The 25,406-nt window shown below is 50.2% G+C and overlaps 11 protein-coding genes and 1 non-coding gene across 12 annotated transcripts; 4 read left to right on the top strand and 8 right to left on the bottom strand.

The window, feature by feature from the left end:
- Positions 1–123: 123 nt before the first annotated feature.
- Aud_005027 (uncharacterized protein) lies at positions 124–1,533 on the bottom strand (the record flags this gene model as incomplete). Its single annotated transcript, XM_043289962.1, has 1 exon — positions 124–1,533. The coding sequence occupies one exon, from the start codon at positions 1,531–1,533 to the stop codon at positions 124–126; it is 1,410 nt and encodes a 469-aa protein (XP_043145897.1).
- A 994-nt stretch (positions 1,534–2,527) lies between these two features.
- Aud_005026 (uncharacterized protein) lies at positions 2,528–2,782 on the top strand (the record flags this gene model as incomplete). The annotated part of the gene is made up of 2 exons (XM_043289961.1): positions 2,528–2,548; positions 2,600–2,782. 2 exons carry the CDS (start codon positions 2,528–2,530, stop codon positions 2,780–2,782), a joined length of 204 nt encoding a protein of 67 aa, XP_043145896.1.
- A 242-nt stretch (positions 2,783–3,024) lies between these two features.
- On the bottom strand, positions 3,025–4,101 carry Aud_005025 (uncharacterized protein; the record flags this gene model as incomplete). Its single annotated transcript, XM_043289960.1, has 1 exon — positions 3,025–4,101. The coding sequence occupies one exon, from the start codon at positions 4,099–4,101 to the stop codon at positions 3,025–3,027; it is 1,077 nt and encodes a 358-aa protein (XP_043145895.1).
- Positions 4,102–5,079: 978 nt separating this feature from the next.
- Positions 5,080–5,812, bottom strand: Aud_005024 (F1F0 ATP synthase subunit d; the record flags this gene model as incomplete). The annotated part of the gene is made up of 4 exons (XM_043289959.1): positions 5,080–5,109; positions 5,178–5,264; positions 5,331–5,726; positions 5,804–5,812. 4 exons carry the CDS (start codon positions 5,810–5,812, stop codon positions 5,080–5,082), a joined length of 522 nt encoding a protein of 173 aa, XP_043145894.1.
- Positions 5,813–6,273: 461 nt separating this feature from the next.
- Aud_005023 (nascent polypeptide-associated complex subunit alpha) lies at positions 6,274–7,054 on the bottom strand (the record flags this gene model as incomplete). The annotated part of the gene is made up of 3 exons (XM_043289958.1): positions 6,274–6,598; positions 6,659–6,717; positions 6,824–7,054. 3 exons carry the CDS (start codon positions 7,052–7,054, stop codon positions 6,274–6,276), a joined length of 615 nt encoding a protein of 204 aa, XP_043145893.1.
- A 684-nt stretch (positions 7,055–7,738) lies between these two features.
- Positions 7,739–8,421, bottom strand: Aud_005022 (60S ribosomal protein eL14; the record flags this gene model as incomplete). The annotated part of the gene is made up of 3 exons (XM_043289957.1): positions 7,739–7,798; positions 7,950–8,213; positions 8,296–8,421. 3 exons carry the CDS (start codon positions 8,419–8,421, stop codon positions 7,739–7,741), a joined length of 450 nt encoding a protein of 149 aa, XP_043145892.1.
- A 1,318-nt stretch (positions 8,422–9,739) lies between these two features.
- Aud_005021 (protein transporter YIF1) lies at positions 9,740–10,927 on the bottom strand (the record flags this gene model as incomplete). The annotated part of the gene is made up of 3 exons (XM_043289956.1): positions 9,740–9,958; positions 10,011–10,574; positions 10,640–10,927. The coding sequence occupies 3 exons, from the start codon at positions 10,925–10,927 to the stop codon at positions 9,740–9,742; spliced, it is 1,071 nt and encodes a 356-aa protein (XP_043145891.1).
- A 301-nt stretch (positions 10,928–11,228) lies between these two features.
- On the top strand, positions 11,229–13,285 carry Aud_005020 (signal recognition particle receptor subunit alpha; the record flags this gene model as incomplete). Its single annotated transcript, XM_043289955.1, has 3 exons — positions 11,229–11,453; positions 11,503–11,788; positions 11,847–13,285. The coding sequence occupies 3 exons, from the start codon at positions 11,229–11,231 to the stop codon at positions 13,283–13,285; spliced, it is 1,950 nt and encodes a 649-aa protein (XP_043145890.1).
- Positions 13,286–13,451: 166 nt separating this feature from the next.
- Positions 13,452–13,523, bottom strand: Aud_005019. Its single transcript has one exon. It is a non-coding gene; the product is annotated as a tRNA-Arg (tRNA).
- Positions 13,524–14,372: 849 nt separating this feature from the next.
- Aud_005018 (MFS transporter) lies at positions 14,373–16,142 on the top strand (the record flags this gene model as incomplete). Its single annotated transcript, XM_043289954.1, has 2 exons — positions 14,373–15,791; positions 15,849–16,142. 2 exons carry the CDS (start codon positions 14,373–14,375, stop codon positions 16,140–16,142), a joined length of 1,713 nt encoding a protein of 570 aa, XP_043145889.1.
- A 456-nt stretch (positions 16,143–16,598) lies between these two features.
- Positions 16,599–20,490, bottom strand: Aud_005017 (tetratricopeptide repeat protein; the record flags this gene model as incomplete). The annotated part of the gene is made up of 11 exons (XM_043289953.1): positions 16,599–17,281; positions 17,342–18,853; positions 18,901–19,092; positions 19,160–19,246; positions 19,294–19,362; positions 19,411–19,587; positions 19,678–19,710; positions 19,783–19,916; positions 19,968–20,045; positions 20,102–20,240; positions 20,313–20,490. 11 exons carry the CDS (start codon positions 20,488–20,490, stop codon positions 16,599–16,601), a joined length of 3,282 nt encoding a protein of 1,093 aa, XP_043145888.1.
- A 2,218-nt stretch (positions 20,491–22,708) lies between these two features.
- Positions 22,709–25,072, top strand: catA (catalase catA; the record flags this gene model as incomplete). The annotated part of the gene is made up of 3 exons (XM_043289952.1): positions 22,709–22,942; positions 22,999–23,311; positions 23,379–25,072. 3 exons carry the CDS (start codon positions 22,709–22,711, stop codon positions 25,070–25,072), a joined length of 2,241 nt encoding a protein of 746 aa, XP_043145887.1.
- Between the last annotated feature and the right edge of the window lie 334 nt (positions 25,073–25,406).

Below are 25,406 nucleotides of genomic sequence, written 5' to 3'. Positions count from 1 at the left end.
GTCAATAACCCACCAATGAGGGTATAGGTCTTTTAATTAATTATAATGAAATTATGATTCACCCTCCTCTTGATTGACCAGACAATATTGCACTTGCAGCAGCATGTGCTCAATACCGGCTCTCTACGAATCCGTCGCGTCGGTCGTAGCTGTGATAACCCTCCATTGACTGAACAGGTCAACGGATGCCTCTTCCATCCAACTCGGCAGCTCGTCCACGTGCAAGACATCCCGCAAATACCGTCTCGCCAGCTCAATCTGCCCATTGGCTCTCCCCAGATAAAACACCGCACCCTCTGCCGGATTGGCGTTCGCAGTCTCTATCTGCTGTGGGAGCCTCAACATCAAATCCAGCAACCAATGACCAAATGAATCACCAAGATCCATCGCCCATTCCGTAATTTCCGGATCATCCGCCGGGACGGATTCCGCGCTCGCTCGAAGCAATGTTTGGAAAAGAGCTGGGTCATGCCGTGCGACTCGAACAGCCGTGCGGAAATGTTCGGGCGGAATGCTGTAGGGCAGGCCGCCGGCGACGTTTGCGTTGCTGCGGAAGACGTACTCGTCTATTTTGAGGAGGGTCGCGAGTGCTCTTGTGTTGTGCTCCACGAGGGCGATGTGGACGCCTTGCTGCAGGGACTCGCGAGAGACAGAGACGTCTGTCTCCAGGTGATCGGAGCGGTTGAGCCCGCAGGCGAGTCGGATGATTTCAAGGTACATTGCGTGTTCGTCGTTAAAGCCTTCTCCGCCAGCGCCAAGAAGGAGCTTCTCGGGGAAGCGTTTCATGCTGAGGATTTTGTGGGTTTGTTGCTCATCGGTTTCCTGGCACGCGATATTCACAGACACGAAGGGAGTGATGGATAGAGTGTAGTGATTGCCGTCTTTGTCAGCACCTTCGTATGTAGAGGTGTCGTCTTCTCGCGCGAGGAACCGATCTAAGGATTCTTGCTGGTCTTCAGTCATTTCAATACCAGCATTGACCCAATGTCTCTGGATAGTCAGGTTTGTCATGTCTGACAATTGCTTGAGCAACCGCGGCATCGTGCACCACCGGCAGCGCAAGATGGATGTTTGAAGACTTTCGCGGTCGTCATCCTGCAGAGGAACATAGTCCAAAGGTCTCAGTATCCTCGAAATAGCAGAGTCAGGATCCTCAGCGCCTGCGGCAGAATCATTCCAGAAAGCGAGCAGTATCAACACGCGATAGATGCGCTCACCCGACACCGCCGCCGCCAGCGAAGGCGATGCACGGGGTAGATTGACATTTAACGAGTACAAGAAGATCTTCTCAATCAACTCGACCGGAAGAGTCTCCAGTATGGACAATGTCTTGCGACGTTTCGACGGCCTGGCGGCCCACAGGCGAGCTCTCTTGTTGCTCTTGGACTGAGACGAGTCCAGCCGAGCCTCACGGGACATTAAGGGCCGGCCGCCCTTGGGACCGCTTGGTATTGCCTTCGCCCCTTGATCATGACTAGGGTTCTGTGCAAGGACTTTCTTTCTACGGCCGCGGACCCTGATTGGGGTCAGCATGCCCGGCTAGGGGAAATGACTGGAGTTCGTCCGACGAGAGTTAAGGTTGTCTTTGCGCCATGACAAGCGGAGCCTGTAGATTCTCGAGGAATGTACACGACCCGGTTCGAAGCACAGTTTAGCCCTGTAGGGCTGGGGGTGGCAGGGTGCAATGACGATATCTTTGACACTTGGGAATCTGCACAGTTTATGGTATAACATCACAAACAGCCGTAGCCAATGAGGGAGAGGTCTGTGAAGAGCCTTACCATAAAGAGAGGAAAGGGTTTCTGTAGGTCAGCTGACATAACTTCATTCAGCCCTAGCGCTAGGCTGTATAGGGGATAGTGCCGTAGATACAAGTGATGATGTCATACCATGCTGTAACTAGTTATGTACCTCTCTACATTTCAGTTTGTCAAGTTTCTCAACGCCACTTGCGCAGCCTGAATATCAAGAACCGATATGATGGTAAAGTCAAGCCTCATGAATGGTCAAAGCACGGTTAAGCTCTTCCTGGATCCAAACACATTTTGTTCCAGGACCACCTGACAGGTAATTCCTCGATCCACACTCAATTTGCCCAATGCAGACGAATCGTACCAAGAAACCAGGGTGAACAGTCGTCGATATGACGGCATCGACGAGGGTCGGTCCTGGCTCTGTGGAGGTTACCATGCCATAGAATTACGTCCTTCGTAGCATCTTTTCTCTAGAGGCTTCTATTCTGACCTGCCCCTTTCACGATATTCACTTGTCACATTCCTGGAATATCCCACCTCATACATCATTCTGAGACTTTGGCGCTATTGTGACATCGTACCTGCCATATATAGTCTCAATATCCCCCTCCCATTCAACCTTGAACAATGCGTCCATTCTCTGATACCTCAGTCCATACTACTGCATCTTCCAGTACTTTGGCAAACACAAACAACGCTTCCTCCTCTAAACCACAAACCGTGATCCACATCAAAACAAAGATCCTACACTAAAACAAGAGCATTTGATCAATATGGGTGCTGTCGTGTCTTGCGTATGTTCTACCCTGTGAGGTCTTTACAAATCTTCACTAACCACTCCATAGATCCGGGACGTCTTCCGTTCCATCGGCGCCTGCCTCATGGGCATCGTCAATACCATCGGCGCAGTCCTTAAAGCCATCATCAATGGTGTCGTCTCCCTCTGCGATGTCGTTATTACATGCCTCACTTGTGGCTACTGCGGAAACCGGGGAAGGATGAGGAGACATCGACGATCAAGGGTCTAATCACTGCACCTGCCGGACTTAATGAGTTATGATGGATATGATACGCATTGTGTTCATGGACTTGTCTGTTCAGTTTCGTCTCGTTATTCGTCCATGTTCGCGGTTTTCTCGTCTGCTTTCTTCATACCCCAGCAGTGTCGCTCGTCTTTAGAATCTTATGTATTTCTAAATGATAACGGTTAATACATACTTCTTCTCCCTGTTCACGTCTCTCAAGAGGATCGAATTGTAAAGTCTATACCTCATGCTGGAGAACTCATTCCTACTTTCGCTATCAGTTCACCCTTGAGCCTTATATCAGACGAAGGTAAATCATCCCAACGTTCCCGAACCAGAAAGTTGAGGAAAGGATCGTTTGAAGAGTCGGCATACTTCAAAGCTGCCTTGAAATGTAACCGATGTATAGGCCAGCGGAGGGGATACCTATATATCCGAATCCGAATGAAGAGTTCCACCAGTACCTTGAAAGTACCGTAGTCGCGGCTCCGGATTACCTGGCGAAGCAGGCGCCCAGAACGCTCAAATTCCTCGTCCTCATCGATGTATACCTCCGTACATAGTAATTTAAGAAATTCAATCTTCGTATCTGTCCAAGGAGGACACAGCAACTTGTCCGGCATACGCGAGGGAGTTTCACCCGCACAACAGGGAAGTCGGAAGAGATCGAGCTCGGTATGAATCGGATTCGGCTTGCGTATCTGGAAGGCGCCAAAGTTGAACCACACAGCGACTCTATACTCCGCATTGGTTTCTGGATCTTGAGCCCTGCAAATTAGATCGCCTTTTCCTAGACGACCTTGGTGGCCGTGATCGTAGCGTCTGAGGTCGTGGAAGTGTTCACCGATCTTGGCTATGATGTCGCAGTCCTTAGGGGGGAAGACTAGATCTCGACACTTGAGACGGACAGCGTGTTCGATGTATTCTCTCTGGCATTTGCGCATGAGCTCTAGCGTACACCAGCGACATGCGAGAATTGCGCTTTGGAGATCGCTTCGTTCTTCTGTAGATAGCGCAGAGAAGTCTAGTGGCGGAGGCAGGAAGTCTGGGGTAAAAAAGCCGTTTTTGGAGCTCTCATTGGAACTACTGAAGGCCAGCCGAATGAGCCAGGTATATAGGGTCAGATTTGACAGAGCCCTAGCAAGGCAAATCGAGGCTCTTGGAAGATTGAACTCGAGACTGTGTAGAAAGATCTTCTGGAGGAGCTCCACTGGGAGGCATTCCAGCCTAGACAGAACCTGCGCTGGAGGCGATTCCTGATCCATCTGCTTGGAGTCGTGTTCCTGACGAACCTCATGTGGTTTTATGATGTGATTTGACATAGCGTGAATGGTGGTGGTGAAATCAAGCGGAGACAATATTCTGATACTCATGTCATCATAGGGGTGAATCCATATATATTGTCTCAAATATGCCAGGCTCCGCAATGAGAGGCCAGGTAAGACTGCGCAGCCACAGGAGTAACCGTCTCTCTTAAATCATCATTATTGTCAAGTATGCGTCAGGGACTATTCTGCAGGACGAGGGTTGTGCACTCGGCCGCCAGCTCGATGTTGCCCTCAGATATCGATCCAGAGAAATAACCAACAATACCAGTCGGACCAATGCTCTCAGTCTGGAATAAACGAAAGGACGGCATCAGTGCTACTGACTAAGCCTCGGTCAAAGCAAAGCTGCAATATCAGAAACGGCATGCAAAGCGAGTCGCTAAGAGCCTGGTAGTAGCATCTATTCATTTACACGGACAGGGGCTGAAGGCGGAACAACCCGAGTTTGCTGAGAGTCCAGCATTTGACTCACTTGATATATCCAAAACTTGTGCTAGTTGACCAATCACAAGAACTCTCACATTTGACGGGCCTGCTTTTGTTGGTTTTTGTTTTTCTCTCTGAATACTTGCAATCTTTGATCGCGGATACTCGTTTTACTGGTAACAGGTACAGGAGCAAGCGAGTTTCTGGTCCAATGCTCCCCGGGCTTGGAAATGGAACGCGATCTACAGCAGTTTCACATATATATGCGAGAAATTGTGAATCAATGAAGACGGGAGTATTAAGCATCGAAAAGGACGAGTCATGGCTACGAGCCAAAGGCGAAAATGGCTGGATGCATAGAGGCAAGGGAAACCGTCTTCTAATTTCAACATTGATTCTATACAGATCCGTCGACCAGAAGAAATATACGGCCAGGTATCAGGAATGGTAGCCATTCGGTAACAGGCTTGACAAGTAGTTTCCGTCGTGTAATTCCACTGGTTGTAGGATAAAAGATGCGGGAAATGAGATGCAAATGCTGACATTTTAAACAGCGGACAAGTCACCGAAGCGCTCCTATTTAAACGAATTATCATCAGTAAATCGACTCCGATAAAAGAAAATGCCCAGGGATTGTAACCCACCTTGTATCCGGCCGGCATCCATCTGCCCCTGGAGACGAGGGCAGCAGTCTTCTCATCAATCTCAGGCTGAGCAGCAGCGACCTCATCCTAAATAACGGTCAATTCATATGTCTTGCAAACCAATAGCCTTCAGCCTTGTAACCTAAAACATACCACAGTGAGCTCATCGAAGGGACGAGCGGTCTCAATGTTCTCCAGGGTCTTCTCCAGGTTGCGGAGCTCGGACTCGACCTTGCCCTTGGTCTCCTCAGCGCTCTTGACGGCCTGAGCCTCGAAGGCATCGATGGCCTTCAACTGACGGCTGACATCGTAGGTAGCGGGCTTGAAGTTCTTGACGTAACCCTCAATCTCGTCGACGATAGCCTGGTTCTTCAGGATGCTGCGGTAGTGGTCGAAATTGACGGTCTGGGGCTGCTCGGACAGGAGCTGGACCTTGCGGCGCGCATCGTCGTTACGCTTCTTGAAGGCCTGGAGAGAGGCAGCGGTCTGGCCGCGCAGGCCGAGAGAGCTGGTCACCTTGACCCAGTCGATCTTGAGAGCGGCGCTTCGCTGCAAAAAAGAGGGTTAGCGATTCAAATCCTACCAATCCAAAATGTATTCGTGTTGAAAAAGCGCAAGCAACATACAGCAGCCATTTTTATTTATGGAATGGTGGAAGATTGGGAAAAGAGGGGGACTTCAACGTGCAAACCTGGACATTCCGAGATGAGGGTTGTTTCGGCAAGGTTTGGATGGGGATAAAATCACGTGATTATTTTGTTCCCGTGTTCCGAACACCCATCCACCAACAGCCGCAAACCATCAAGCAGGGCGAGCGGATAGATTGGTATGCATCATTATTTATTGGGAGTTTAGATGTAATATCTTCCAGATTGTAATGATTTTGAGATACAATATTCCAGGGCAAGAATGGCCCGTAGAAAAGAGTGATTTAAATCCGGTCAATTCTGCTTTTTTGAACTAACTGATTTACACTAAGGGCGAGACAGTACATGTGTCAAAGGGATATCAACCTGACGTCGCACCCAGAGTTCTTCATCCTGCCAGCAGGGCTAAGACGTCAGCCACTGACGGCGTGGATTCAACTTGGCGGGGTTTATATGCTGAGCGCCATGATCGAGTTGACGATATCGTTGTCGTTCTCGCGCAGGGCCTTGACGGCCTTCTTGCGCGACACATTAGCCTGAGCCATGACGAGCTCGATGTCCTTGGCCTCAAGGCCAGTCTCATCGACCTCCTCACCATCATCCTCTTCCTCCTCCTTCTTGGCCTCGGCCTCGGGGGCCTTGCCCTTGCCGTGGTCGTGGTCGTGGTCGTGACCGGCGTGCTCGCCAGCAGCGGCCTCAGCGGCAGCCAGCTGCTGAGCAGCGGAGGCTTGAGCCTGGGAGTTCAGGTCCTCAATCTTGGCCTCACCGAAGATGCTGTTGAAATGTGTAAGCTAAATGATAGACGCTCATCGAAGGAATCCGTAAGACACATACATCCAGGTGTTGCTGGAGGGAGAGCGGTAGACATCGGGCTGGTTGATAACGAAGAGAATCTGCAGAGGACGGATTAGCTGCTGCTCTTTCACATTTGGGCTCTGCCGTGCAGGAACCCGAGCTATATGGACAGTTGATTGTCGCGCAAATGGGCCGTGTCCTTACGTTCTTAGGTCTGCGGAGGGTGACACGAGTGATGCCGGGAACGTGCTTCAGGCCGAGCTTGCCAATGGCCTTTCTGGCCTTCTTCTCGTTACGGGAGTGGATGGTGACAGCGGCACCAGCGGGGATGCTGGACTCCTCACCAGCCTCGGACTCAGAGTCGCTGCCAGCGTCCTCAACGTTGGCCTTGGGAACCTCCTCGTCAGGGAGCTCTTCAACACGGGGATCAGCCATTTTTGCGGTTTAAACGAGCCTAGAAGGGCTTTTAAATTGACAGTTAGCGATTCGAACTGGAGCACCGTCTGGTCGCTCAAATATAAACGTCGGAAAATGCCCCACGAAACACTGAAATCTCCACCAAAAGTGCAAGAAATTCGAAATTGGGGCCAGCGATGAACTTGGAACCTGTAAAATCAATATAAACATACCTAGTTCACAGATAGAGGGCTGTTGGGGATGATTTGGGGTTTTTTTGTCTTGTTGTAAGTGGAAGGTCGCAAAGCTGTGTGAATGCCATCCTGCCGAAAATCGTTAGCGAGGTGATTGTGACCCTCACCCCGGACTCACACAAGCACCACCTTTACAAGCTATACAAGTCACAACGAACTAATTCAACTCAAATAGTATATATGAAGATATATTCCTAAATCTTCCAAGGGGAAATTATGTCTAAATTGTTTAATTCCCAATTAATGTCTAAGGAGACGGCTAAAAACCAGAGCCATGTACTAATCGGGTGCGCCAATCTGATGACATAGTAGGATAACCCATGTCAGGATATCAAGGTTTTGAATCATTTTTTGGCTGTCATTGTAGTGGATACAGCTTATTTTTTGCTGAAATAGAATAAAACCCTCAGCCATGTAAAACCGTCCCAAGGTATCCCTTCATACTATGCACCGAGCCTCATGAAAACATCTATGACTTAGGAGCAGCAGCCCTGGCCTTGGCGTGAGCCTTCTGGACCTCGTAGCGAGCCTGATAAATCACCAAAAGTCAGCAACTGATAGCAGATTATCTTGCAAGTAATTGCTCCTCTTTCCTCTCGCGATAAGCGAGCGCAGAGTGGCCGAAACTATCCTCCAATGTCCCATCACAATTCACACGTAGGTTCGCAAACTGCACGTACCTGCTTTCTGAGTCTGAGGACCTTGAAGCGCTCGAAGTCGGTCAGGTTCTTCCTCCGCTCAGCGCGCTCAGTCTTCTGAGCAATGGTGCTCTTAGCCCACTTTCCATCGATCTCGTTCTTCTCCCAGAGCTTCTTCACGGGACCAGTGCCGGCAGCGCGGGGGAGTTTGGGAATGACGAAGGGGGTGAGAGTGGCGTGAGCGAGGGGAAGGGCGTGACGGGGAACGATCTTGTTCTCCTCGGTGGAAGGACCGTCAACCAGGACCTATCATCGCGACTTTTGTCAATATCACATCCGACCATAATTTTTCCGTTCTGCGCTCAGAATTCCTCCGTTGAAAACGTACACGCTTGTGGTCGATGATCTCGACAATGGCAGCAAGCTTGCCGGTGAAAGGACCGCTGCGGATCAGCAGAACACGGCCAACCTCAACAAGCTTCCATTGAGCAATCTTGACATCGATATCGGCCATGGCGAAGGCTTCCTAGAAAACGATAAAAACGGGTTGTTCAGTGACAGTCCAGAGATGCGATAGACGGCGTAGATTTCAACTCACGGTCGACAGACTCCGGGAGGGCGGTGATGGGAATTTGTTGTCGAAGAGTCGGGGTTGTCAAAGTCGTCCGAAACGCACACAAGTCGCTCTGGGCTACTGGATCGCGAAATTCGGGTGTTGCGGTCTTCGCCCACAAGAGTCTCGCTTAACAGCCAGTAGCAACTCGCCGAACGGGGTTGCGTGCGGCCTAGGGCTGCTTTTCGCTGGGGCCTTGGCGCTTCTAAACCGGCTTCACTTATTTCTCCGTTCCGGGAAAATTACATTTAAGCTTCTCCCAAAATATTTTGCTTACCTCTTCCTTGCATCTGCGAAGCGTTTGAGTTGGCATTTGGCTCATTCATTCAGGACAAAATGAGGTTCTGTTTATGCTATCTGCAACTGACTTGACGTACACAGGTTCATTCATGCAATATCTTATATCTTACTGGTATGTTTTCTATCTCCATTTTCTCAATATCACCCTTCACATGATGCGGTAATTTGCGATTGACGCAGTGTCTGTGAACCCTTGCCGGGGTTCTTTAAGCAGCGCTGCCGCATGATATACATTTCTTACATATTCTGATATTTGTCTATTGCTCCTTTTTCATTATTGTCACAATTCCTGCTTTCAGCGAGCTGACGTTTCTAAGATATTTTAGGTTCTCGTCTACTTGTCAATCTCATCAATCAGCACATTTCTGGTACGTTCGCCTGTTGTTTCCTTTCACAGTCACCGTCCGATGATTACACCTTTTGCACTGCCTAGATAGTATATGACGCCTCTATGGCCATGATATGTTGCATTATCACCAAGATCTCTGAGGACTTGTGACCTTTCAATCTTTGCTTATACAATTTCGCTTCTATGCATTTGTCTAACATGAGACATTCACAGGTTATGGTCCACAGCTATGGATCCTTATATAGTCATATGGAACAACAATAATATGCGTCTTTCAATTCGTCCTCAATAGCCAGTGCTAGACTCGTTACGTTGTACTCGCCGTATAATATTTCTATAGATGTTCTCTATCTAATGGCTTCTGCGAATTTTCGTAGGGGGGCTGCAAATGCTCCGGCAGTAAGAATCGTGTGGAAAGTCAAAGAAATTCATTATGGCATTGAGCCTCACTAGTACATAGGTCGCAATGAACACCGGCAAGCGAAGACCTAGGGTCGAGGACTGCTTGCTTTTCATGACGCCCGTCTATGTCATTATTATGTGCAACTTCGCTGTCATTAAATGGAATCATCACAGCGACCCGGCACCCTTTGCAGCCGCTGAGGCAGCAGTAGCTGGTCCCTCGCGACTCAGCACCCACATGAAGATGAATTGGATGACATAAGAGTAGATGAATAGAAACTGAGTTCGACGATTGCGCTGCGAACGGGCAACCGTATGCATCGAACCGGCGCGCATGGACGCATCACTGGTTGAGTCTGGGAGTAGAACGTACTTCAACGAGCGGAGCTGGAAATTGTCAACGGGCTGGCAGGCTGGAGTCACAATGTTTTTCACTTACCAAGAAGAAAGCATTGGCGAGGAATGTATAAACGAACACAACCCAGCCAACCCAACCGCCAGTTCCCCTTCCTGGCGTGAAGATCTCGGACATAACCAGAGTTGCGATGATGCCAACGAACTTGTAACCAGAGTATGCCACAAGGTCCAACAGCTGAGATTCATTGTTGATACTGAGAATGTACATAGCCAACTTGAGACACAGTATTTCAAAAACTATGACCGCAATAGCCGTCGTAGTTATCGAGCCAAGTAGCTCCGGATGGAAATGACCTCGGAATCCCGCCAGCACCGCTGAAAGCAGAATATAAGTGACGAGCGCCATCACAGGGATGTACATATCTGGAGAGTTCAGATCGTCACGAGGAGGGAGGAACATGGATGAGTATTGTTGCTGGGCAATCTGGCCATTAGGACCCGCCGACGATGTTGTTAAACGTGCTTGCTGACGAGACCAAGGCTTGTGTCGCCAGGGGAAGAGCACGAGTGCGAGCTTATTCAGGACGTAAGAATTCGAAACGTTGAAGTAATGTTTGAGAGCTGGAATGGAGACATAGCGATTGAACTATCGAAATTCAGCAGACGCTCGTAGGTTTTGGGGTTAGTAGGCTTCTTTATCAGTGAACTCACGTTCTGTTCCATATACTCCTGGCCAGCAGCCATCGCCGTCTTCCCAACCTGGAATCCCATCTGCGCTGTGGGATCACTGATGAACCCACTAAAACCAGGCGCATATGTTCCGCTGCCGCCCTGCGCAGGAGAAGGCTGATAAGGATTACCATACCCAGACGACTGAGGTTGCTGGGATGTTGGGGGAGGAGGCGAGCGCATCATGGGAACAGTAGACACATGCTGAGGCACAGGATGGTGGAGTGGAGGTGACTGCGCCGGCGGCGGTGCGAAAGACTGGCGATACATGCTGAGTTTTCTGTATGAGTGAGAAGCGAGTGATGAACAAAAAACTCGGGAGTATTCTGCCTCGTCTTCTTGACTTCTAGCAGCTGAAGAGGGGGGGATACTGAGAGTCGGGCAGTTTGAGTGTGAGTGATGTTGAAGTGTGTTTATACGTGGCTGGACTCCCTCTGATCGGCGGAGAGCTCTCACCTCTTCCGCCCGCGGTTCCCCACTACGACTAGATGGTGGCCACTACACTCACCTGTCCGTTCCCCAGAACCCACGCCGCTCACCCTGAATATTATACACAAAAAGAGCTTACGACATGTTAGAAGCCTTCGAAGTATTGACTACCTCCGGGGTGGTGCTTTGGTCAAAGTCGTATGCGCCGGTCGGAGCGCATGTAGTCAACAGCCTAATCAACGATGTCTTCATTGAGGAGAAGGTTCGAGCTCTAAATCAGGCAACCAGCGGTGCAGCTCCTATATACAAGAAGGAAAAGTATACTCTGAAATGGAAGCAAGTCAAGGATTTCAATCTGATCTTTGTGGTATGTTCATGCCGCGCTTTGATTTAATCGCTCCGCTGACCGATTCTAGGCTGTGTATCAATCTCTGCTACACCTTGGTTGGATCGACAAACTCTTGGATAATATTTCGACTATATTCATTGACTTATATAAGGATGAGCTGAGGAGCGCACGCGCTAGGATTATTGAGTACCCGTTCGACAAGTACTTCGACCAGCAGGTGCGAGAGCTTGAGGACAATGCTGGGGCTCCTACATCAGAAACTCTTGTAGCAGAGGTCAAAGAGAAAAAGGACCCTCTTGTTTCATCAGATAATGGCGGGCCGCCTCCGCCGCCCGTGCCTGGTCTGCTCAAAGGTATTTTATGTCGATAATTTTTCTCTGCTCGTGATTCTGTTGCTAACTAACCCCAAAGCGCAACGTCCAGTTGCGCAGGGCGCGGCGACCTCGGACGAGGGTTCGCCACCCCAGACCCCAGATCTTTCTCGGTCGTCAACGCCCATTTCAGGTCATCTGTTGACCGCCAAGGGAGGGCCTGCTGGCCGCGCCTCTCGACGCGCACGCAAAGCGGCCAACGCCAGCGCTACTGCTTCTTCTGGAGATGAAAGCACTCGGAAGGGGAAAACACCAAAAAGCGGGAAAAAGATGCGCAAGTGGGATGCTGATGGCTTCGCGGATGAGGACGATGGCAAGGTCCTCGATTACTCCGCACCTGCAGATGGCGAGGACGCACCGGCTCCAGTAATAGAGGCTGTCACGCAAGAATCCTGGGGACGCCGAACAGGCAAGGGCCAATTTGTCCTGAAAGATCTAGGGGATGAAGTCCATTCCATTCTTGAGAATGCCGATCATGAAAAGGCAAAAGCTTCCTCGTCTACGGGCCTTGTTGGGTCAGGAGTCAACGCACTTGGCGGATTTTTCCGTAATATTGTCGGCGGCAAAGTCCTCACTGAGGCTGACCTGGAGAAGCCCTTGAAAGCTATGGAGGACCATTTGCTGAAGAAGAACATTGCGCGCGAAGCGGCAGTCCGTTTATGTGAAGGCGTCCAGCGAGAATTAGTCGGCAAGAAGACAGGCAACTTTCAAAGCGTTGATGCAGCGTTGCGCTCCGCAATGGAGTCCTCGTTGCGCAAAATATTGACACCTACGTCATCCCTAGATCTATTGCGTGAGATCGATGCCGTTAGATCTCCTACGAGCAAAGGACAGGCTCCTCGCCCATACGTCATCTCCATTGTGGGCGTCAATGGTGTTGGAAAGTCGACAAATCTGGGCAAAATCTGTTACTTCCTTCTCCAGAATAACTATCGTGTTCTCATTGCAGCGTGTGACACCTTCCGCTCTGGAGCAGTGGAACAGTTACGAGTCCATGCTCGCAATTTGAAGGAACTTAGTGCTCGAGAGAATGCTGGAGAAGTTGAACTCTACGAGAAGGGATACGGGAAGGATGCAGCGAATGTAGCAAAGGACGCGGTGGAGTACGGTGCGGCGAATCAATTCGATGTTGTCTTGATTGATACTGCCGGTCGCCGTCATAACGACCAACGCCTTATGTCTTCGCTTGAGAAGTTTGCGAAGTTCGCCAAACCGGATAAGATCTTTATGGTCGGTGAAGCACTAGTCGGTACGGACAGTGTGATGCAGGCTCGCAACTTCAACCAAGCCTTCGGCACTGGAAGAAACCTCGATGGGTTCATCATCAGTAAATGTGATACCGTTGGTGACATGGTAGGTACTCTCGTCAGCATGGTGCATGCAACAGGAATTCCTATTGTTTTTCTGGGCGTGGGCCAGCACTATGGTGATTTGAGGGGCCTAAGTGTGCCTTGGGCTGTCAATCTGTTGATGAAGTGAACGCGCAGCTTTTGCCATATTATAGAGGTTTATACCATCTTGCCTTCATGCCTACTTGAAATGTTCTTGTAAATTAGCTTACTGCGAGTATGCGCATCAATTTCCCAACGGTAGGAATAAGAAAGAAATAAGAGAGACAAAACTACAAAAAAGTAGTAAAAAAGAATGACCTACGCAGGATTCGAACCTGCAATCTCTTGATCCGTAGTCAAGCGCCTTACCATTGGGCCAGCAGGCCTTCTTGGAGGCTTTTTCGCCCTAAACTGCAATAGATTTCAAGGAATGTCAATCCGGCCTTGGAATCTCGCAGACATCCACAGTTCAATCTTCCTCATGCACAAGACGGGACATTCAGAGCCTCCCGCACCATAAGCTTAAGTCAGTCATTGTTACTGCATCATAAGTTGTGTGGCTCTTATGCAGGAGGAATCATACATGATTTTGGACGATGAATCTAACAATTTGTTTTGCCTTGAGGTATGACATCATTTTGTTTTCAGAGATGGTCTTGATTACTACTGTGTAGTGTACCTCTCTAATGCTACTACAATCTCGACCTTCATGGGAGGATTATGACATCCCTTGGTTCCTGAATCTTATCTTGTTTGAAATGACTTCATTGACACCACCACGGATATAGCGCGAATCATTAATGATTCTGGGCCTGGGATTGTTGGTACTTCGCGTGGGAGATACATGACTCAGCGTGTCCCCCCCGATCGATCGCTTACATCATCATCTCAGTATCAAGTTCTGGACAGTGACTGCTCACTCAATCATCAGCCATTGCATGATTTGTTCACTTCTGCTCTGTGCGTTTCCTTGCTATTGTACACTGAAAGGCTTGTTCGAGATTGATAATTCGCCCGTTTGGAAGTACATGAGCGGTTGCTTTGAAGGCATTATTCCTTCCCAATCCGGCCGCGTGACCCCAAGATTTTCCTCCGCACTTTGAACTTTCTGGAGACCATCGAGCAGCACAGAAACTGGATCAGCAGTGGACCTACCTACTACATTCAAGCTTCGTTCGAATCATTACAGAAAACACATCATTTCTCGAATTGCGCGAGGATCGTGCCCCGTGAGGATGAGAGAGCCTGAACAGAACTCGCTCAATAGGCGTCATTCAAACACGCAGCACTATCAAACCTTCGACACTCCTCCTCCAAAGTCGCGTGGAAGACCGAACTCAGGCCAATCCGAATCCTCAGGCGGCGACTCGAATCAGCAACAACATAGATCCGGAAGCGAGGATGGATCACGATCTCCCTTGCCGAAGAAGCAGATGGCGGTGTTGGCGATGATCGCGCTTTGTGAGCAGACGGCACTCAATTCGATCAGCCCTTATTTGCCCGATATGGCGGCGTCGTTTCCCGGAGTCGAACAGCAGTCGGTGGGTATCTATGTTGGAACGATCGCCTCGGCGTTTGCGATAGCGCAGTTCATAACCAACTACTTCTGGGGTTGGCTTTCTGATCGCGTGGGACGGAAGCCTGTCATATTGCTTGGGACAATCCTCACTGCAGTTTGCATGGTAGCGTTTGGATTTTGTAAGACGTTATGGCAGGCCATCCTGGTGCAGGCGTTGATGGGCGCTGTCAATGGCAACCAGGGATTGGTGTCAACATGCCTGGGAGAGATTACCGACAGAAGCAACCAGTCGAAAGCTTTTACTTATCTCCCTGTCCTCTACGGTATTGGAGGTATCACGGGACCTCTTATTGGCGGCTTACTAGTCTTCCCGCGAAGTCCTTTGGACAAGAACAAACCCAATCCATATCCTTATGCCGGGCCAAACCTCGTGTGTGCGGGAATTCTTGGGGTGGATTTCATTTTGACGAGCCTATTTCTCGAAGAGAGCCTCGAGGATGCGGAGATTATTCCTACATTCAAACGCAGAATTCGTGCAGTGTTTGCCTGGTTGTGGGAGTGGACTAGTTCTGCAAAGCGGGCAAGACAGGCGTACCCTCCCCATGAGTATCATTCCGTGCAACAGCATGCATCTGAGCAAGATCATGATAGCGAACTCGACTCCGCCTCGGAAGTGTCCAGTCGTCGAGGAGTCACACATGAGTCCCTGCTCAAAAGCGAGATCTGGAATCGGGACACTGTTTTGCTTTTGCTGACGTATCTCATCTTCGCCCTGGGCAACGTGTCTTTCAACTCGCTTTTCCCTATTTTTTCGCAAGCTTCCCCTCCTACGGGACGAGGCCTTACTCCGAGCGAAATTGGTCTCTCGCAAGGTTTTGCCGGGCTGGCCACTATACTCTTCCAAGTCTGTATCTTCGGCAGACTGCGAGATAAGATGGGCAACAGGTGGTCATATCGGGCAGGCCTCTTCGGCTTCGTGCTGTCGTTCATGCTCATGCCTTTCGTCGGATACAAAGGAGACGATTCTGATGGTCGGCTGACCAAAAAGACTGCTTTCATGGCTATTGAATTGTGCTTCGTACTCTTGGTTAAGACGGTCGCTACGGTTGGCGGTTTGGCTAGTGCACTTTTACTGGTAAGATCACCCTCAACCAGACTGGGATTTTGAGAATGCGCTAACTCTGCGGCCCAGATTACGAACTCTGCTCCGGATCACACAGTCCTGGGAGCACTTAATGGTCTTGCGCAAACTCTTGCCGCCGCTGGTCGAGCGGCTGGCCCGTTTCTATCTGGTGGCCTTTTCTCCCTGGCCTCCCGCGTCCAACCAAAGGGAGAATTACTAGCTTTCGGTGTCTTTGCTGCCGTTTCTTTTGTCGGTTTTGTCTTGAGTTTCGGCATCAAGGGTCGCTCTTTAGAGGCGCAAGATTGGGAAAGCGACGACGACGAGAATTATAAATCGGATGACGAGCGTCCCTCAAGCCGGTGATTGAGCTCCGGAAACGTCAAGTCGGTTATCACCCGGTTGTTACGAATTGATGATCATGTATAGTGTCTGTAAGCCTCGAGTCCGGTGTTTCTGTTGTTATTCTGTTCACGTTAGATTTCCTCGCTCATCTGTTGTGCGAGCGCTTGTTTATATGTATATATTGGCGAGAGCATTGATAGATTTATAGTTCCTTCTGGATTTAGGGACATCTAAACTTTCATATCATTGGCACGTCTTGTCCGTGTAGGTGGGATTAGATAGCTGGATAAGATTAATTGAGAGAGCCCATTGGATCATACGAATCATGTCAATCCAAATGGCTCGCTGTTGCGCTCATGCTCAGGGTACACCACATGCTTAACTATCGAAAGTATCTCATGGTATTTATCAAGTCCGTATTCTCGACAACTTTAGAAACAAAGGAAAGGAAAAGGGTCGTTCGTGCATTAATATTCCTCACTTCCACTCCCACTCAATGACATACATGAACGCTTCCTCCAGGTATCCCGTCAGAAGCAGGCCCTGAGCATACTCGATCAGCTCACTATCCGGCAATGACAGAGAGCGAAAATGCTCCTTTTCGCCATTCGAGCCCCGCACGCTGATTCTCTTCTGGATGGCTGTTCTGAACATTCCCTTTCCGGGGCTGACGAGGACGTACTTTGCGGGTGTATTGGAGGCCTCTGGGGGGATATAGCAGATGGCTTCTTGGCGTTGGGGGGTTAGCCATTGTATTTCTCGGGCAGTGGTGCTGGAGGTTGTTGAGGGTGAAGAGCTTGTGTTGCCGGGTCCGGATGACGATGACGACGAGGAGCTGCTGTCGATGGTTGCGAACTGGATGTCTGAGTCTAGGGAGAAGATGATGATTGTGTTTGTGACGGAGCTGAGCTTCATCCGGAACGTGGTGAAGTTGCGCGGATCGAAGTAGAAGGTGTAGCTGGCGAGTACATCTACGGTCCTGTTCCTGTCGAGGGGACGGATTTTTGAGAGAGCCTGGTCTCGGACCCAGGGTGGGCAGCGTGGTTTGACGGCGAGGGATTTGGACTCGCGGAGGGACACGGAGGGGATGCAGTAGGGGAGGTGTCCTTGCAGGCTGGCTTTGTGGCACGGTTCGCTGCAGAAACGGAAGATTTTGCATGCTGGAAGGCTCGTCAGATTGTGCGGTGAGTCGCAGGGAAGATGTCAGGGAGGAGGCTCACAATTGCAGAGGATTTTAGTGGATGTTCCGCAGTTCTCACATTGCCCCGGCTCGTGCAATCCCCACTCTTTTCTCTCTGTAGCCAGGGCCTCTCGCCTGCGGTTGAGCTCGACGATTCTCTTTTGTGCATAGCCGATCCGTTTCCGCGAATGGTGGTTGTCGGGTGTGGCACTTGCCATTTGAACGAGCTGGTGATAGGCGAGGATGGCTTTATCCACGGAGTCGAGGTGCTCGCGTGATACGCAGAGCGCACTGAGCGCATCGAACGTTTCAGGAGCCTCTGGTCCTCTTACGACCAGGAGGTCCTCGAACAAGGTCTCGAAAAGATCAGCAGCGTCTCGGTTCAGTCCTGCATCCATGTACGATCTACCCAATCGATGGATAACCCGAAGGGCCTCGGGGTCGCGAGAGTTGCGGTATCGGTCGAGTACGTCCATGATTTCTGGGGGAAAGTCAAAATTTTCAGAGCCTTGAATGTACCGGACAACGGCATCTCTCGTAATAGCACTCGCTACGCCGAATATAGTCTTGCAATGCGGGATGGTTTTGCCGCATATCAGACGAGATTCCTTGACTAGGCCGAGCTTCTGATACAGAAGAGATAACTTATTCATTGCGTTCAGGGTCGTTTCGTTCTGGAGTCCAAACACCGTGTCGAGAGCAGGAACCGCCCTCTCCAATAAGAGGAGGGCAGATTCTAGGTCACCCAAGGAGACCTTCAGAGACGCGAGATCCTGCATGCTACTCAATGTTTCCGGTGCGTGCTGTCCCAGAGTCTTCAACCTGCCTGCGAACGAGCGCTCATATAGTGCAGCTGCTTCGGTGGCGTATCCGTCCTTCTCGCAAAGCGCGCCTAGATCGTGCAGAACTGCAAAGTTCGTCGGGTGGTCGCGCCCGAAGGATCGTTTGTAAAGCCCCAGTGCCTCCAAGTAGCAGGCCTCCGATTCTGCGGGCATGTCCAGACTGCGGTATGCATGTCCCATCGAATGTAAAATGGACGCGCGAGACAATCTCTCGGTGTCCAATGCTGGCGCACTGTCCAGAGTCCGTAGTGCATCATGAAACTCCACAACCGCTGCTTTCGAGTTGCCCTGCTTGAGAGCTGCATCAGCCCGCATACGCGTTATCAGGGCTTTGGAATAGACTGTCGAGGCGGAGAGCTCATTCTTCAGCTGGAGAAAGAGCTGAGCTACCTCATCCATCTGAAGCAGTCTTTGGCGTCCAGAGGCGTCATGAACCATTGCGCCTCCAGAAAGGTGTTGAATATGAATGAAAATGTTCTGGCAATTTCGTAACAAAATCATATACTCGGCTTCGGAAACAGCTGCTCGAACTCCCTCTGCTCTGCCTTGGGTTTTGGCTGTGGTTTGCATGGCACTTGAGCTTCCTTCGCTTTCTAAGCTTGTATCACTTTCGTTCTTGGAGCCCCTTTGCGTGAAAGAGAGCCTCACGGTATTGACTCTTTTCAGCAACTTTCTCCCTCGATTAGAGGCTGATTTTGCGCGTGACAGACCTGTTCTCGTCAGCTGGGTTTTGGCCCATCATATTCACCAAGCAAACCTTTCGGAATGGTACGACCAAATATCCTTTGCAGAAAGGATTGCCTTCGAGATGACAATGGTGTGGCGTGAGTTTGATCTTCAACCAGATTTCCCTGCGAATCAACATAATCGCTTCTGTAATGATCATTTTCCTCCTCACAAAGGGCCATGCCCGATGTCTTTGAGCCAATGATATGGACATCATTCGGCGCTGGCAGTGATTATCAGCCGTTCACTCTCATGGACTTTTGTTCTTATAGAGACAGGGCCGAGCATACTTTCATAGGGACAGTCCCTGTCTAACTGCGTCGGTTGCCATTCGGCAGTGCCTCCGAGCTGTTGGTATATACCATTGGGGGCATGCACTGCGTCACACGTTAAACCCGGCGCGTCAGAAAAAGGGTTGGCTTACCTCTCTCCAGGTCATATAAACCAGCAAAACTAATCGCGACGAGCTCATCTTCATCACTTTGCGAGATTTCTGTCGGGAATCAGACATGCATCTCACCAGGGGAATTGTGGAGCTTACTTCTGAATGACCAGGAATCCCGCAACTTTCTGGCCTTCTGAGCTAACGATTGCTCCCCGGCGGTATTGGTCGCAATATGGAATTTAGAGCCGGTAAAGCTCATCTGCGCAATACTGGGGCTTCTGCTGTGCGCGCCATTCGCCCTGTCCTTTTGAATATCTCGAAGACTGATGTCGTCTCTGGGGTCATTCAGAACAGGCTCATATCTACATTAGTCGTGTAAGACATGCTGGACGACAGATAGATCAGTATCAGACTGGCACTGACGAGATGTTACACTCCTCCCCGCAGTTTTTGCAACTGATGAATAACGGCATGTCTGCGAGCTTATATGAGAGGATGTTCATAGGCAAGTACGGGTGACCGTCTCACCTCGTTGTCGATCCACTATTTCATCCTTGTCACCCATGGTAAATTGCTTCTCGCAATGCTCGCAGAAAAACCGGAGCGGACGGGAATTCAGAGGCAAAAACCGCTTTTCCATCCGGTAGCCCTTAGTGATAAGACTATAAAAGACCACTCAGCCTGAATCAACTGTACCCTGAAGTCAAGCATACCGATCTCGTGTCATCAGATAGATTGCCACCGCTGCCCCAGGACAGAATCTCGTCAAGTAGTGTTGTTTCAATTCGCATCTGTATTTATCGTCAGATTATGCATTGAAGAAGCAGGAAAAATCAGTGTGCCGTACGGTGAGGAGAAGACAGCGTCGCAATCCGGGCATTTGGAGTCCGCAGCACCATGGGGGACCCCATCATCATTTCTGAGAGGCGGGAACAGACGTACAGCTTCTGCAAAACTTTCAACGCCTGGAGAGTCTTCGACAGTTTCTATAGGTTCGCATCGCAATACATTAGATTTATGAAGTGAGAGGTCATCCACAGGAGTGGAATTTGACGAACCATTCTCTGTCTTGCCAGCCAACGACAGTAAGACGTCCGACGCTCGAAGAACCCGTGTCCGCGCTCCAAGTGCAGCAGAGGCATTGTGAGAAGAAGGGCTTAGAACGATTTGGTTCTTAAAGTTCCGCTTCGACTCTGCCTGCAGTGGACTGCGGCTGTCGGTGCCATCTCTAGCCATCAAATATGAATTCTCAGCGGGATATCCTTATCGGGGAGCAAATGCAGGCCCAGAGAATGCTCCTACCGTTCCACAATCGGACTTGTATAATGACCGTGATCCATAATCAAGCTTCAGTTAGGATGAAGAGAGGACAAAGGCAGAGGTAAAAGCAACCGGGATATCAATGACAGAAACCCACATGCAGTCTGGACGAAGATCAAAGAAAGAAAGAACCCGCATCAGAATCCGTCAATGAGCCGGGTGAGGCATCATTTTCAATAATCGGCCGGTCATGGTCCAGGTGCGTGTGCCCTGCGGGTCATCTTGATGAAATCGATTCTCCATGGGGATGAGAGAGGTAAACGGGCCGCATACTTTCTGGTTTCAAAAGGGAGGAGTTCGCAACGTCAGTGCTTGTTATCCCTCGCATGATCCTAGCGGGACGCTTCCTTAGGACTTTGAAAGTCGTTTGTGAAGCATGAAAGCCAATAAGGTCTGTAATCTAATGAAAAGGCCAATCAATTGAGAACTCAGAGGGTGGTTGGCGTCTGCAGGGTTTGTTGTCTCGGGCAATTCCGTTGGATGTGTATAGTCTACAGAAAGTCTTTTGTTAGAGTCGCGCTCTTCGCGTCTTTCGTCTCTTGAATTGGCCGGACATCAACAATCAGGGGGGAGGATATCTCCAAAAGCCAATCAGAAACACATTCTTTTTGATCCTGATTCCTTTTCTGTCAAAGAAGTTCATCCCTGGCTCTATACAACGATAAACCAATTGCTCCCTTGCGTCGAACTTTCTACAAGCACCCCAGTGCCAGGAATACGTCTCCTCGGCCACGCCATTTTTCCTCACCGTATGAACATGCTCCTGCCTGTGGCCCCCTTCGATCGAGAGCTGGCCTATTATTATTGTCCCCGCATTCGCAAGATGAAGTCGTTTCCCACCTGTCATATTTTCGATTTGGACGCAGACGATCTACGGAACCCAAACGAAGCCCCAGCAAATGACCCACAGAATTAACATAACCGACCGATCCTGGATAGATAGTCCGCCGCGTACGAATCTACAGTGCTGACTCCAGAGATAATTCGGATCAATAATTGTTGGAATCCATCTGATAGTCGATCCGATAGTTCATGGGCTTGGCTCTTGGGGATATGACCTATCCGTGATCATCCTAAACTGCGTCTACCGCTTCTCCGTCTTCCCAGCAACAGATAAATCCATTCGATGGCCAGTTATCGATCTTTCTGAGAGGGTGATAGTCGATGCGACCGTTGTCCGAAGAAAGGAAAGCATTCGTATGAATCTCGATGGGAAATAGTTTGAAGGAGAAGAGGCGCAGGAGTAAGACGAGTACCCGGCCAAAAAGGGAAAAGCAGGGCTAATGCGACAGCTACAGAAAGTCACTTCGTCCAGACTCAATGCCCCTGGTGCCGAAGTGTCTATTTCAATGGGTCCTTCAAATGCCGTCCTGACACAATGCACCTCTGCCTTGAAGTCGTCAATCGGACAATCTCAAAAGCAAACGCCTTCTGATTGATCAATGGCTGGTCAAGAGCGTCGATTCGCCAAAAAAGTTCCGTTTGCTTCCCTGTTTCTGAAGAGGTGCTGCGTAACTTGTAACTCGCGGAACGGAATGATATACAGCCGCCAACAACAACATTCGGCAGCGCCAATGCCGATATCAGAGCGATACAGTCGATTTGGAAATAATATTAATGAAAATGAGTTTATTGGACACGTTGGGCTCTCTCCTGGCTGAGATAATTCTCGCTGCAGATCATCAGCCTACCCACATGGGCTGGAGTGAGTTCCTTGGTTATAGGACAGAGTCATGAACTCATATGCCCCACAACGATAGAGCTTGGCTCTCCATGAACGAATACGCTCCTTAAGAAAAACAGGTTCGACGGAAACAGTTCAATTGCAAAAGTTCATGAAGATATCTCCACAGGCGAATTCCTGTTTTTCCATGACTCTTTGGCAGCCTGGATGACCATGATCGCTGGATCCAGCCGAGGCCGACAGCGCCCAGGGTGACGTTCCGCCGACGTTCCGCCAACGTCACACTTACGTGCGTCACAGCTCTATACACCATCAAAGAGCATTTATTACTCACCATCGAAGCCAGCTGAGAGGTTAAAGAGATGTTCTTGTCAGGTCGGCGCTGTCGGTTCTTCACAGAGCTTAAAGTTAACTCTGAAACTATCTTGAGAATCAATCCCGAGAATCAACATGGCCACAAAAATTGCTGGGGGCTTGCACAAAGCGCAGGACGTGCTTCAAAACACATCCTCTAAAAGCAAGAAATTGGTGGATTTGGAAAGAGATACTTCCGATGCTCATACCCAGCAGCCACTCACCACTGATCATGGTGTGCGAGTCAGCAACACCGATCAATGGCTTAGAGCTACGAATGACCGCCGGACTGGCCCATCCTTGCTGGAGGATCAGATTGCCAGAGAAAAGGTAAACATATTGCATGTAAATATCCTCAATAAAAATGGTATTAATGATATTCACAGATCCATCGCTTTGATCATGAACGTATTCCTGAAAGAGTAGTCCATGCGCGTGGCACGGGTGCATTCGGAAACTTCAAGCTTAAGGAGAGCATTGAAGATCTGACTTATGCTGGTGTCCTAACGGACACGTCAAGGAACACACCCGTCTTTGTTCGCTTTTCAACTGTCCAAGGAAGCAGAGGTAGCGCTGATACAGTCCGCGATGTCCGTGGATTCGCTGTCAAGTTCTACACCGATGAAGGCAACTGGGACATTGTTGGCAATAACATCCCTGTGTTCTTCATTCAAGATGCTGTCAAGTTCCCAGATTTCGGTACGTATCGCTCCTCGTGCTACTGCTTCTGTCTCTTTTGTAGGTGCAGATCTGACTTCGCTACCAGTTCACGCTGTCAAGCCGGAGCCACACAACGAGGTTCCTCAGGCCCAGACAGCCCACAACAACTTCTGGGACTTTGTGTACTTGCACCCGGAAGCCACCCACATGTTCATGTGGGCCATGTCTGACCGCGCCATCCCCCGATCCTTCCGGATGATGCAGGGATTTGGTGTGAACACTTTTGCTCTCGTCAATAAAGAGGGAAAGCGACATTTTGTCAAGTTCCACTGGATTCCCCATCTGGGTGTGCACTCTCTCGTCTGGGACGAAGCCTTGAAGCTGGGAGGCCAGGACCCTGATTTCCATCGCAAAGACCTGATGGAAGCCATTGACAACAAGGCGTACCCGAAGTGGGACTTTGCAATCCAAGTCATTCCAGAGGAAAAGCAGGATGACTTTGAGTTCGACATCTTGGATGCTACCAAGATCTGGCCTGAAGACCTTGTGCCCCTTCGTGTGATTGGAGAGCTCGAGCTGAACCGCAACGTCGACGAATTCTTCCCTCAGACCGAGCAGGTCGCATTCTGCACTAGCCACATCGTCCCTGGCATCGACTTCACCGACGATCCACTTCTTCAGGGCCGAAACTTCTCCTACTTCGATACCCAGATCAGCCGCCTGGGCATCAATTGGGAAGAACTGCCAATCAACCGTCCAGTGTGCCCTGTGCTCAACCACAACCGCGACGGACAGATGCGTCACCGAATCACACAAGGCACGGTCAACTACTGGCCCAACCGCTTCGAAGCCGTCCCCCCCGCGGGCACCCAGGGCGGCGGGTTCACAACCTACCCCCAGCGCGTGGAGGGCATCAAGAACCGCGCCCTCAGCGACAAATTCCGCGAGCACCACAACCAAGCCCAGCTCTTCTACAACTCCATGTCCGAGCACGAGAAGCTCCACATGAAGAAGGCCTTCAGCTTCGAGCTCGACCACTGCGACGACCCCACCGTCTACGAACGCCTTGCCGGCCATCGCCTCGCCGAAATCGACCTCGAGCTCGCCCAGAAAGTTGCCGAGATGGTCGGCGCCCCGATCCCAGCCAAGGCCCTCAAGCAGAACCACGGTCGCCGCGCCCCGCACCTCTCCCAGACCGAGTTCGTCCCAAAGACCCCCACCATCGCCAGCCGCCGCATCGCCATCATCATCGGCGACGGCTACGACCCCGTCGCCTTCACCGGCATGAAGACCGCCATCAAGGCCGCCAGCGCCCTCCCCTTCATCATCGGCACCAAGCGCTCCGCCATCTACGCCGACGGCGAGGACAAGTCATCCTCCAAGGGCATCGTCCCGGACCACCACTACGACGGCCAGCGCTCGACTATGTTCGACGCAACCTTCATCCCCGGCGGCCCGCACGTTGCAACCCTGCGCCAGAACGGGCAGATCAAGTACTGGATCTCCGAGACCTTCGGCCATCTCAAGGCGCTGGGCGCCACCGGCGAGGCCGTGGATCTCGTCAAGGAGACGCTCGGCGGCACACTCGATGTCCAGGTGGCGTCGTCGCAGAGCCCGGAGCCCGTCGAGTGGTATGGTGTTGTTACTGCGGGCGGGAAGCAGAATCCCGAGAGCTTCAAGGAAAGCGTGCAGATTCTCAAGGGCGCGACGGACTTTGTGGGCAAGTTCTTCTACCAGATCTCGCAGCACAGGAATTATCAGCGTGAATTGGACGGTCTGGCATCGACCATTGCTTTTTAGTTAGCCGCGACTTGATACGATAGTATTTTACGGAACGTTTATGATATGGATCAATGGTAGCAATAATTCTGATTTTATGAATGTCATTCAAATGTGATTGAAAGAGACAAACAACACTGCAAGCTATGTGACAAAACAACCACTAACGAGTCGCTTCAAAATTTGGTAACGTCTCTATCTGGAAAAGTTGATTGTACAGTAAATGTCTTGTAACGAATGTGCAGAATGGGTATCGAGCCGACATGCAAAACAGGTACTAATATGAAAAGAAAGAAATGGCATATACTTCAGTCGCTAAAAAATGCAGCAGAGAAAGAGATTGATGGCAAATGCT

This window comes from Aspergillus udagawae (genome assembly GCF_001078395.1).
Source record: "Aspergillus udagawae IFM 46973 DNA, scaffold_3, whole genome shotgun sequence".
In the NCBI taxonomy this organism is placed as follows: Eukaryota; Fungi; Ascomycota; class Eurotiomycetes; order Eurotiales; family Aspergillaceae; genus Aspergillus; species Aspergillus udagawae.
Note: the sequence above shows the minus strand (reverse complement) of the source record. Positions and strands in the feature narration are given on the sequence as shown.